The sequence below is a fragment of the Trichosurus vulpecula genome, chromosome 5 (assembly GCF_011100635.1).
Source record: "Trichosurus vulpecula isolate mTriVul1 chromosome 5, mTriVul1.pri, whole genome shotgun sequence".
In the NCBI taxonomy this organism is placed as follows: domain Eukaryota; kingdom Metazoa; phylum Chordata; class Mammalia; order Diprotodontia; family Phalangeridae; genus Trichosurus; species Trichosurus vulpecula.
In genome coordinates this window covers 189,006,077-189,018,533 of record NC_050577.1, presented here as the reverse complement: position 1 = coordinate 189,018,533, position 12,457 = coordinate 189,006,077, and the positions used below count along the sequence as shown (strand labels likewise).

The 12,457-nt window shown below is 36.4% G+C and overlaps 1 protein-coding gene across 1 annotated transcript in view; it reads left to right on the top strand.

Annotated features, from left to right (window-relative positions):
* The window catches only part of DERA (deoxyribose-phosphate aldolase), a 129,542-nt gene that overhangs the window by 25,979 nt on the left and 91,106 nt on the right, over positions 1–12,457 (top strand). The window contains exons 2-3 of the mRNA XM_036761980.1: positions 7,620–7,717; positions 9,544–9,691. Of these exons, the coding sequence (XP_036617875.1) occupies positions 7,620–7,717; positions 9,544–9,691 (246 nt within the window). The remainder of the gene's footprint in view (positions 1–7,619; positions 7,718–9,543; positions 9,692–12,457) is intronic.

Genomic DNA, 12,457 nt, shown 5'->3' with positions numbered 1-12,457 from the left:
GTGTGCCATGTTGAAAAAGGTGGGATGATGGAACTAAAGAAATTGTTAAAAGTGGGATGGTGGAACTAAAGAAATTGTTAAAGATGATTAATAATGGAGCAGCTAGGTGGCACAGTGAGTAGAGCACCAGCCCTGGAGTCAGGAGGACCTGAGTTCAAATCCAGCCTCAGACACTTGACACACTTACTAGCTGTGCGACCTTGGGCAACTCACTTAACCCCAATTGCCCTGCCTTCCCCCAGCCAAAAAAAATGATTAATAACGATAACATATACATATATATGGTTTGAATAATATAATGACATGCATCCTCTCATTTGAGCCTCATAACAATCCTATGAGGTAGGGTACTATTGATATTATTATCTCTGTTTTATAGATAAGTAAACTGAGGCTTGAAGATGTTAAGTGAAAAGGTTTAGAGAAAGGATAAGTTTACCCCAGAACATCTTTCTAAAGCACACATCTGACCCAGTCACTTTCTGCTTAAGAACCTTCAATGGTTCCCTATGGCCTTTAGGACAGGAGTTCTTTTTTTTGTGTCATGGATCTCTTTTGCTGTCTGGTGAAGCCTAAGGATCCGTTTCCAGAATGTTTTTAAATGTATAAAATAATAGGATTACAAAGGAAAGCCAGTTGTATTTACATAAAATTATCAAAATGTTACAAAAGAAGTTCAAGACCCTATATTAAAAACCCCTAAAATACAAAACTCCTTAGCTTGGTATTTCAAGTCCTTCACCCTTCACAGTCTGGCTGAAACTGAGATTATTTTACATTACTCCTTTTCATACACTCACGTTTCTGCTAAGTGGACTGCTTGTTCTTCCTTGAACTTCATTTCTCATTGACTTTGCATTGGTTTCCCCCATATTGGAGGGCACACGATTTCTCATCTCTGCCTCTGCTCAGATTCTTTCAAGGAGGACTAGAGGGAACATACCACAGAAATCCTTTTCTCTCACTCTAACCTACCACCTGCCCAGGACCACTGGGATCTCTCCTCCCCACCTCCAACCCATTGTCATCACTCCTTCTATCCCCACCTCTAGTGGGAGAGAGCTCAGTGCCTGCTTTACTCTAACCTTGGGGCCTACTCCTTCCTTCCTACTAGTTGGGAGTTTGGCTACTTCACCCCACCCTAGCTGTGAGATAGACTTGGCTCCTCAACACTTTGAGCAGGAAGTTAACTATAGTCCTAGCAAGACGGAGGACCATTGGGCATTACCATCTGATGCCACCCCCTCCCCCCCCCTCCCCATGCCCTAAGGACTTCCAGACCTTTCCATCTGCCCTTCCATTGTGCCCTAATGACCTATGCCTCTGCATCTGACTGCCTAATGGACATTACCAGAAGTTTTTTTTCTTCACCCTATAGCTTAATCTATTTTATCCACTGATTAGAATTTGAATTCTTAAGAGTAAGGCCCATATCATTAATCTGTTTTTGTCTCCAACAATTACTAGCTGGCAAATAGTAAGCACTTAATGAATGCTTTTTCATTCATTCAAGGCTCAGTTCACAATGCCACCTCCTATGGGAAAGCCTTTCCTGATCCCTAATTGTTACTATTCTTTCCATCTTAATCATGTATATGCTTATCTATTTACATGTTGATCCCATGAGTATAACGTAAGTTTCTTGTATTTATTTTTTCTTACTGAGTTTAATACCTGGCTCACAGTCTCACTCTCCACCCCAATTCTTTTTCTAATCCTAGAAAATTTCATTATATGTATTTACTTATATGTACATATGTTGAGTTCCTCATTCGAATGTAAACTCCTTGAAGATAAGAACTGATTCATTTCTGTTTTTGTATCCCTAGTGCAAGGTGCCTGGAATATAGGAGGCACTTAATAAATTGGTAGTTGATTAAGTCAGTTGTACAGTTAATTGGGTTCATAACTGGTTGACTAGATGCAAGGAGTTTTTAAATGGGTGAATGTCATCTTAGAGGGCAGTCTCCAGTGGAGTGCCCCAGGGATTTCTTCTTGGCCTCATGGTGCTTAGTATTTTTATCATCGATTTGAATTAAGACATAGAAAGTATTTTTTTTTCAACTTTGCAGATAACACAAAGCTGAAAAAAATAGCTAACAGGTTGGATGAGGGAGTCAGGTTCTATCTGTATGGACTGGGACAATTGGACATATAGAATTTAATGAAATTTTTGAAGGCTGAATGTAAAATTCCACACTTTCAATTTCCTAAGTACAAAATGGGAGAGGATCTCTTGCTGTAAAATTTCAACTCTTTTAACTTTTACTAATAGATTCATATTTTCCAGCCCATTGGTCACACTCCTGTGGATTTGCTTGCTACAGCTTTATAATTACCTTACTGTGTTTCAATATATCACATGGTCATTAAAAAGTAAATTATGTAAGTCCCAAGAATTAGGTCAATTTATCATGAATAAGGTTAGATCTTCAAAACAAGAATGGGGGCTAGAGAATAGAAATAAGGGATTTATATATTTTTTAGAAATTCTGGAGCACATTATTTTCTCCCAGTTCATTTCAATTGTATTATTTTGTTATAAACTTACCACCCCCTTCCTCCCGGGAGCATTTCCATATACATAGAATAAAAAGAGAGAATTGTATATGGAACTATGAATCTTTATTTTATTCCATTTGCCCTTTTAAAAAAGTATATAGTATATTCTACACATTACTTTCAAGACTGTCCTACTTTTCTGTGCTTCTTTCTGAACTTCCTTCTGTCCTATGAATTTAAAATGTTTCAGTGGCCTTTTTAGGAGGGTATCACTCTTATGGGCAGCTAAGTGGCATTGTGGATAGAGTGCCAGGCTTGGAGTCAGGAAGACTCCTCTTCCTGAGTTCAAATCTGGCTTCAGACATTTATTAGCTGTGTGACCCTGGGCAAGCCACTTAATCCTATTTGTTTCCATTTCATCATCTGGAGAAGAGCCGGAGAAATGGCACTCCAGTATCTTTGCCAAGAAAACCCCCCATGGGTTCACGAAGAGTTGGATACAACTGAAAAATAACCAAACAATTACTCTCACTAACACATATTCTGTTTCTCACCCCCTGCCTCCCAATTAAAATCTGAGAACAAAAACATAAACAAAAGCTTACCTTATAACAAATAAGCATAGTCAAACAAAACATCCACACAATGCTCATGTCCAAAAATTTGTGTCCCTTTCTGTATGTTGAATCCATTGCCTGTCTGTCAGGAAGAGAGTAACATGCTTCACCCAAAAGCTCTGTGTGTGTGTGTGTGTGTGTGTGTGTGTGTGTGATCCTCCCTTTATCTGGTTGCTATAAGTGACGTTTATCTGATGCCTGCTCCCCCTACCATGTTTGTATACTCTTCTTCTCATGCTCCCCTGTTAAAGATCAAGTTCTACCACTTTTTTCCTCCTTTCTACAGACTGGTGTATTCCTATTAATTTGCCTCCTTTTCCCCCTTTTTAAAACTCTCTGGGGAAAAAATACTCCTTCTGACTTCTGTTTTTCTTACTTAAGTAAATACCTTTAGAAGATATCAAGGTTCTGGAGGAATACTTGTTTCTTCTCCTGTTAGAATGTCAGAACTGCATCATACAGTTCCTTCCATTTGCTCAAATCTGTTTTTCTAAGATTTTCTTGGCTTGCATTTGCATTTCAAAGTGACTACTCAACTCTGTTCCTTTCATTAGAAATGCCTAAAAGTCTTCTGTTTCATCAAAGATCCATTTTCCCCTCTTCTAGGATTATATTCATATTTGCAGAGTAAGTTATTTTTGGTTGGAAGCCTATCTTTTTTGCCTTTTGGAATATTGTATTTCAATTTTATTTGTATATTGTATTTTTCTCATTTATAGTAGAAGTTTCCAGGTCTTGTATAATCCTGTTTATGATTTCTTGGTACTTGAATTGCTTCTTTATAAATGCTTGCAGTATTTTTCCTTTGATGGAGGAGTTCAGGATTTTGGATATGACATTCCTGGGATTTTTCCTTTTGAGATTCCCTTCAGAAGGTGATAGGTGGATTATTTTTCTGTCTTTTATTTCTTTGTCCTAATAGATATGGAAGTTTTCATATATAATTTCAGTAAATATAGTATCCAGACATTTTTTGTCTTTTTTTGATCATGTTTTTAGAGAGTTTTGTGATTCTTTTAAAAAATATTTATTTAATTTTTGATATACGGGAAAAAAAACAAGCATTTCCATAACATAGTATAATAAAAAAGAATTGCACATGAAACTGTAAATCTAGTCTATATAACTTGCTATTCCTTTTAAATATATAGTAAAATTATTATGTCAATTTCTTTTTTTTTTCTTCCCTCCTGCCCTAGAGATGGCTACCATTAGACATAAATGTGTGTCTATATGTGTATCTATAAAATCATTCTATGCATACTCCTCTTTATTAGTTCTTTCTCTGGATGCAGGTAGTGTCTTCTGTCATATGTCCTTTGCTGTTAATTTGGTTATTTATAATAATCAAAATGACTTCTTTGCCCAAAGTCATTCTTAAAACAATATTGCTGTTACTACACACGATGTTCTCTTGGTTGTGCTTATTTCACTCTTCAGTATTTCATGCAAGTCTGTCCATGTTTTTCTAAAAATCATTGAGTTCAGCATTTCTTATAGCACAGTAGTATTCTATCACAATCATATACCACGGCTTGTTCAGCTGTTCCCCAATTGATGGGCATTTCTGCAATTTTCAGTTCTTTGCCACAACAAAGAGTTGCTGTAAAAATTTTAGAACATATAGATTCCTTTCCTGTTTCCTTAATCATCTTTGAAAATAGATCTAGTAGTATATTGCTAGGTCAGAAGGTATAGGCAGTTTAATAACTCTTTGGGTATAATTCCAGACTGCTTTCCAAAATCATTGAATCAGTTCACAATTCCACCAGCAATGAATTATCCATGATCCAACAATCAATGTCCCAGTTTTTCCACATCCTCTCAACATTTGTCACTTTCCCCTTCAATCATTTTAGCCAGTCTCATAAGAATAAAATGGTATCTCAAGATCTTGCATTTCTCTAATCAATAACCATTTAGAGCATTTTTATATGACAATAAATTGTTTTTATTTCTTCATCAGAAAACTGCCTGTTTATATCCTCTGACCATTTATTAATTGGGGAATGACTCTTATTGTTATCGATTTTACAAAGTTCTTTATGTATTTGAGATATGAGACCTTTATCCAGAAACTGTTTATAAAATTTTTTACCCACTTTTTTGCTTTCCTTCTGATCTTGGCTACATTTGTTTTATTTGTACAAACCTCTTTTAATTTAATGTAATCAAATTATTCATCTTACACCTTACTCTGCTCTCTATCTCTTGTTCATAAATTATTCACCTACCCAGAAGTCTGATAAGTAATGTGTTCCAAGTTCTTCAAATTTTCTTGTAATATCTCTCTTTATATCTAGGTCATGTATCCATTTTGACCTTATCTTGGTAAATGGTGTAAGATATTGGTCTGTTCCCAATTTCTGCCATACTGCTTTCTAGTTTCCCTAACAATTTTTACCAAATAATGAATTTTCATCCCCAAATCTCAAGTCTTTACACTTGTCAAATACAAGGTTATTGTATTTATTTGCTGCTGTAAATTGTATGTCTACTCTGTTTCACTGATCTACTTTTCCAATTCTTATCCAGAACCAGATAGTTTTGATAATTACTGCCTTATAATATAGTTTAAGATCTGGTACTGCTAAACCTCCTTCCTTTACAGGTTTTTTCCCATTTTTCCTTTGATACTCTTGATTTTTTGGTGTTCCAAATGAATTTTGTTTTTATTTTTTCTAATTCAGTAAAATAAATGTTTTGGGTAATTTAATTGGGATGGCATTGAATATATAAATTAGTTTAGGTAAAATTGTCATTCAGTGATTTTTAAATTATGTCCTCTTGATCTCTTTTCCAGGTCGGTTATTTTTGATATCAAATGCCTTAAATTTTCCTTTATTTTTTTTCTGTGTTTTGATTTTATTCTAATATTTTTTGTTGTCTCATAGGCTCATTGATTTCTGTTTGCTCTTTTCTAATTTTTAAGGAGTCCGTTATTTGGATAAGGCTTACTACTTTCTCTTCTAAGCTACTGATTTTCCTTCTAACTCTTTCCTGCAGAGATTTTATTCTTTATCTCTTGATTAATTTCTTTTAGATAATCATATAGTCCTTATAGAAAGTTCACTTTTTCATTTGAGTCTCCAGTTGTTGTGGAGTTAATCTCTTCTAGGTTTTTTGGGGGCAGGAGGGGAAATATTTTTAGATCTATGATAATTTTTCATAGATTCTATATCTTTAGCTTGTTTGTCCCTCCAGCCTTAGTTTATTAATTAGGGATTTGTGCCAGGGTTAGGCTCCACACCTTCCCCCTCCTACTATACTTTTTTGGGGGGTGGGTTCATCAGGGGTGGGGAACCTGTGGCCTTGAGGCCACAAGTGGTCCTCAAGTGCATCCCTTTGACTGAATCCAAAATTCACAGAACAAATCTTCTACTCATGAAGAGCAGTGTATTTTAGCATTTGCTGAAATACCATTCCTGGGTAGGTCTTGTAGACTTCTAATCAGGAATAGTTTTGAGGAGGTTCTGACCCAGACTTTGTTCATCACTGGTCTAGAGAAACACTGGAATATCAGGCTGATTCCAAGATCAAATGGAATTGGAATTAATACTTGATTATGCACAGTGAGACTTCAGAGCAGGAAGTTGGAAAGGTGTGAGTACAGTGTGCTAAGATGTATTCTAGGTTCCTGGGCCTGATCTAGAGTCAACATAATTAGGCCTAGAATAGCCTAGGGTCCTCTTGTATAGAGGAAGGTCCTAGAGACTTTAGGGAAATCTGAACCAGTGTTTTCTCTTGTGGTGGTGAGGATGACCAGTTGGTTGGGGAGAAGATAGTTGTCATTGCTTGACTTATGCCTTCTCTCTGATGCTGACTTAAAGAACAATGAGATGACTTCTCTAAAGCCCTTGTCTGAAGAACTAATGTTAAAAATATCTTTTAGCTTCCCTGATAAGTGATTTTAAAATCTCAAATCATTTAATCAGTAAAATCTCTGCAAGCAGCTATTGCAGAGTTCAGCTAAAGACAGGTATATAAATAAGAATTTTTTTATAAGCACTTAAACCTTAGATTAACTTTGAGATTTCTATATCATTGATATTTTTAAAGACAACAGAAATCAACTAAAACTACTTTAATAAAAATTGATTTTCTTTGTGGTTGATTTAGAAACATTTGTATTTTATTGGTTTAGATGACACACCATCCACTATGGGACAGATAGTTTCTCCTACCTTAAGGAATCATTTGTAATATTTTGAAAAGCCTGGAAACTGCCTTTTGGCTACATATCATGGGATTTTCTTGGACAGTTTTGTGGAGGCAGTCTAACTTATCAAAAAACCCTGCACATCTGATGGATTTTTGTGGGAGTATCCTTTGAACAATGAATAAATCATTTCAGGTTGTTGCCTAGTTTTAGCCTATTCATGAAGTGGTACAATGAATATATTTAAAAACTGAGTTTTTAAGAAGTCATACATAATATATATGTCACATATATACATATTTGCATGCACATATATATCTCTATATTTTTCCCCTCTTCAGACCTTAGCTGGATTTCTAAAGTGCAAGTGAACCAGCCAGCAGTTTTAAGGCGTGCAGAACAAATCCAAACTCGAAGACCTGTGAAAAAGGATTGGCAAGTAAGTGTTGTTGAACATTCTACTTTTTTTGTCTTAAAATACTTAGACTTTTCCTTTAAGGTCAGGATATTGAATTTTACTCAATATTTATTCTGAAGCTAAAACATATGTATATATTGAATTTTACTCAATATTTATTCTGAAGCTAAAATATATGTGTATATATATATATATACATACATATGTGTATATATGTGTGTGTGTGTGTGTGTAGTTATCCATGACTCATTAGTTAAGAGGAGAGTCCTGGAGACTTTAGAAGAATCTGAACCAGTCTTCTTTCTTGTACTCTTGAGGATTACCTCTTCTTGGTCTGTGATGTTTGGTTTGGAGAAAAAATGATTGGATTAGAACTAGTGTATTTTTACAAAGTAAACATTTTTTACTCTTCAGTGGCCAAGCTGCAAATGACTTTGTGATATCTTCATCACAAATTGTATTTTTTCCAAACATACATCCTTTGACTGTTTTGTATTTTAATTACATAGCAGTAAATTCTGAATCTAAGTCTGGTTACTGTTGTGGCTTTTAGGTATAAGGATTGACTTCCTTTGACCATCTTTGTTTCTTCTTAAGCATCTTAAGCACATGTGCTTGTTTTACTTGCTCTTTTTCCACAAATAATTCTTGTAATTCAAAGAGCTCAGTTTCATGAATAATGAAAAAATAATTGGTTAACCACTCCTATTGGGTGCTAGGCCCAGATAATGTAGACTTAATTTCATGAGATGTACACAGTATTTGACCCTTAGGAAGTTTGTGTTTGAGTCTTCTGGGGTACCATATCTTACTTCAGCTGAACCATGTTCAGTTTAAAGTTTTTGAGGTGAAATTATTCCCTAGGAATTGGCCATAAAAATGAGTATTATTTTTAAAGTCAAAATAGAATCAAATGAAAAACCCATGGAACATCTGTGTTCAACCATCTTTTATAGAGTTTATCAGGTCAGGGGTCATGGGATTTTATATCTGGAAGGGACCTTAGAGGTCATCCAATATAACCTCCTCATGTTATGGATGAGGAAATGAGACTCAAAGAGGTTAAAAGACCTGACCAAAATCATGGAGGTAATAGTGACTAGTGGGTTTTGAAAATAGATACTGACTCCACATCCATTGTTTTTTTCTTTATACCCCACAGACCTGTAAACAAAGCACAGCATTAAAATAAGATTGAAGAAACTTTTGTATTTACTGTAATCTCATATTCCGGTATAGTGATGGAGATGGACAGACCAGATAGGCATAGTATATGCACAGTGCCTGACACATTGTAGATGCTTAATAAAGGGTTAATGATTGATTCAGTGATGATGGGGGTGGGGTGGGGGTGGAGATAGGGCATAGGAGACATGATCTAGAAGAGGTTTAAGATTGAACTATATATATAGTCTAGATGTTGAGGTCTACGAACTATATATCTAGAGAGGTGGCTAGATTTGGAATCTGGGGGGTCTTGGGTTTGAATCCTGACTCTGACACTCATTACCTACATATCTTAGGCAAATCAATTAACCTAATGAGACGGTTGGACTAAGTGGTCTTCTAAGTGGTCTGTAGCTCTAAGTCTATGATGCTGTGACTCTTTACTTTTGTCTTGGTTAGTGTGCTTTCATTTTATATGTTTGTTTTCCTTGGCTTTTAACTTTTAATTAAACAATGTTTAAAGTTTAACTTTTATTTGAACAATATATTATACATGTGAATGTTCTTTTGAAGTGAAGATATCAGATTTCAGCATTTATATTTGCTTGTAGGATTCTGTAATAATTTGACCCAAAGTTCTCTTTTTTAATATGAATTTTTCTTCTTTTTCCTTAAAACAGGCTGCTTGGCTCCTGAAAGCTGTTACCTTCATTGATCTCACTACACTTTCAGGTGATGACACTCCCTCAAATGTTCAGAGGCTTTGTTACAAAGCTAAGTATCCAATCCGGGAAGATCTTTTGAAAGCTTTGGATATGCAAGATAAAGGTAAAGCCCTTGAAAGTATATACTTTATAATGAGTAAACAGGAGGCTTAACTGACTTATAAAATAAAATGATAATAATGATAAATTCCTTTTCAATAATCAGCATGAAGCTATGAAAGAACATTATTTCTGGAGTCAGATGCCATGTCTGACATTAAAATATCTATGACCTTGGGCAACTTGCTAAGTCTGGGCCTAAGTGCATCAGTGTCCCAATTTTCCCACATCCTCTCCAACATTTATCATTTTCCTTTTCTGTCATATTAGCCAATCTGATAGGTACGAAGTGGTACCTCAGAGTTGTTTTAATTTGCTTTCTTTAGTCAATAGTGATTTAGAGCATTTTTTGCTCTAAATGTTTACTTTGTCTGTTTTTGCTTCGGTGAAGTGTAAGTGTAAGTAGGACCAGGTCTAGGTTATGTTATTCTACCCTGAGGCCAGAAATTTCTATGCCCATCTATTGCCTGTCTTAATATTCATTCCCACCCCACTCGGGTAAAAATTTCCAACACATCTAGCTAAATTTCAAACATACCTAGCTGAGTTTTACTGCTTCATTTCTTGAGGAAATAGTTTGTTTAGCTTTTCTAGAGAATGGAACCATAGTTTTTCTTGTGGCACCCACTAATACACGTTTCTGTTAGTTGTGAGATTTTTCTTCAGAGGCAGTTTGGTGTGGTGGAAAGTGACCCTTAGAGTTGGAAAGACCTGGGTTCAAGTTCTATCTTTGACATATGCTGGCTATGTGGATAATTTCTTAGTGTCCTGGGTAACTCTCTTAAGACTATTATAGTAGCTTGAGTACTAGACTTGGCATCAGGAGTTTGAATCCAATATGAAACGCTTATTAGTTGTGTGACTTTGAGCAAGTCATTTAATATCTTTGGGCCTCAGTTTCCTCATCTGTAAAATGAGGGGACTAGACTAGATGATCTCTTTGTGAGCCTGTGAACAGTTGCTGATCCCCGTTGTTAGGAGGTGTTTCCTCATTGGATGTTACTTAGATATCCCAAATCTAGACCCCATCCCTCAAGAGCATAAGAGGATTTCTAGTGTAAGGGATAGGGGGATGTAGTTCCCTCCAAAACCCCAACTCAGTTGATGCAGTCATAGGATTTAGTCATAAATGATGACATTTGAATGGGATCACAAAGTATCTATAAGAATGTGACCATACTGGGTGGTCCTTTTATGGCTCAATGGCCTCTGAGGTCCCTTTCAGATCTAGGGCTATGAGCCTGTGATGTGAAAATTAGTCCTCTAAGTTTATCAGAAGTGAAGCGGTGTTATGGGTGATCCCCAAACCAGCCATGACTCTGAGGGCCATTAAAAGGCTACGTTTCTAGCTTGTCAGGCAGTTCCAGTCTGGTAGTCAGAAGCAGAAGAACAACAATGTCCCTGAGAGGGAACTGCTCTTGTGGAAGAGAAGTTTTCTCTCTCTTTCTTCTCTCTATTCCCCTGATTAGCTGTGTTCCTTTAGGCAGAGTCACCTGTGTGGTAGGAGACAACCCATCCAGTAGGGAGCTGAGATGAATGCATGGGACAGGAATATATATGTATGTGTGTATGTATATATATATATATATATACACATAGATATAGATAGATATGTATGTATATGCAGAGAGAGAGAGAGAGAGAGAGAGAGAGAGAGAGAGAGAGAGAGAGAGAGAGAGAGAGAGAGAGATAGTCACTTAGTGGCTTTGAGGAATGAATCCTAGTAGAGGACATAGCCAGCTATGAGAGGAGCAGACCCTGGGAACTTAGCTGAGCAACCCACCCAGAGATGGTGCATATGAGTACAGCTGCATGATGATTCTATGAAGAAAGCAAAGACTAATGCACCTTGCAGTGTCAGGAACTGACAATCTCATTTACTCATGTGTATCCCGTATCTACAATTGATCTCCAAGTTTAACCCTACTCTTTCTGTGACCATTGTGTGTATTTGTGGGAGAGTTTATCCCAGATTCATAAGGGAATGTTTTATAGCTACTCTTTTTGCTATGCCATCTTAGTAAATGTCTTTGCTAAGAGATGATCATGTCTGTTGGCTGATTGTTAATGCATGATACACCAGTTGGGTCTTTTATAAGTACAAGTAACCACTCATAAGGTTAACCCTAGAGCTGGAGCTATTTGCTCTTCCCTGGGGACCTATCCTACAAAACTGTGAATGGGAGATCAGGAGTAACCCAGAGGGGAGGTGGGGTGTTATATTAGAATCATAGACCCCAATTGACAGGCAGTTTTCAGATGAAGAAATTAAAGCTATAGTCACATGAAAAAATGCTCTAAATCACTATTGATTAGAGAAAGTAAATTAAAACAACTCTGAGGTACCACCTCACACCTAGCAGATTGGCTAATATGACAGAAAAGGAAAATGATAAATGTTGGAGAAGATGTGGGAAAATTGGAACACTGATGTGTTGTTGGTGGAGTTGTTAACTCATTCAACCATTCTGGAGGGTAATTTCAAACCATGCCCAGAGGGCTATAAAACTGTGCCGCTTTGATCCAGCAATACCACTACTAGGTCTATATCCCAAAGAGATCATAAAAAAGGGAAAGGGACCTATATGTACAAAAATATTTATAGCAGCTCTTTTTTGTGGTGGCAAAGAATTGGAAATTGAGGGGATGCCCATCATTGGGGAATGGTTGGACAAGTTGTGGTATACGAATGTAATGGAATACTATTCTGCTATAAGAAATGCTGAGCAGGATGGTTTCAGAAAAACCTGGACTTACGTGAACTGATGCT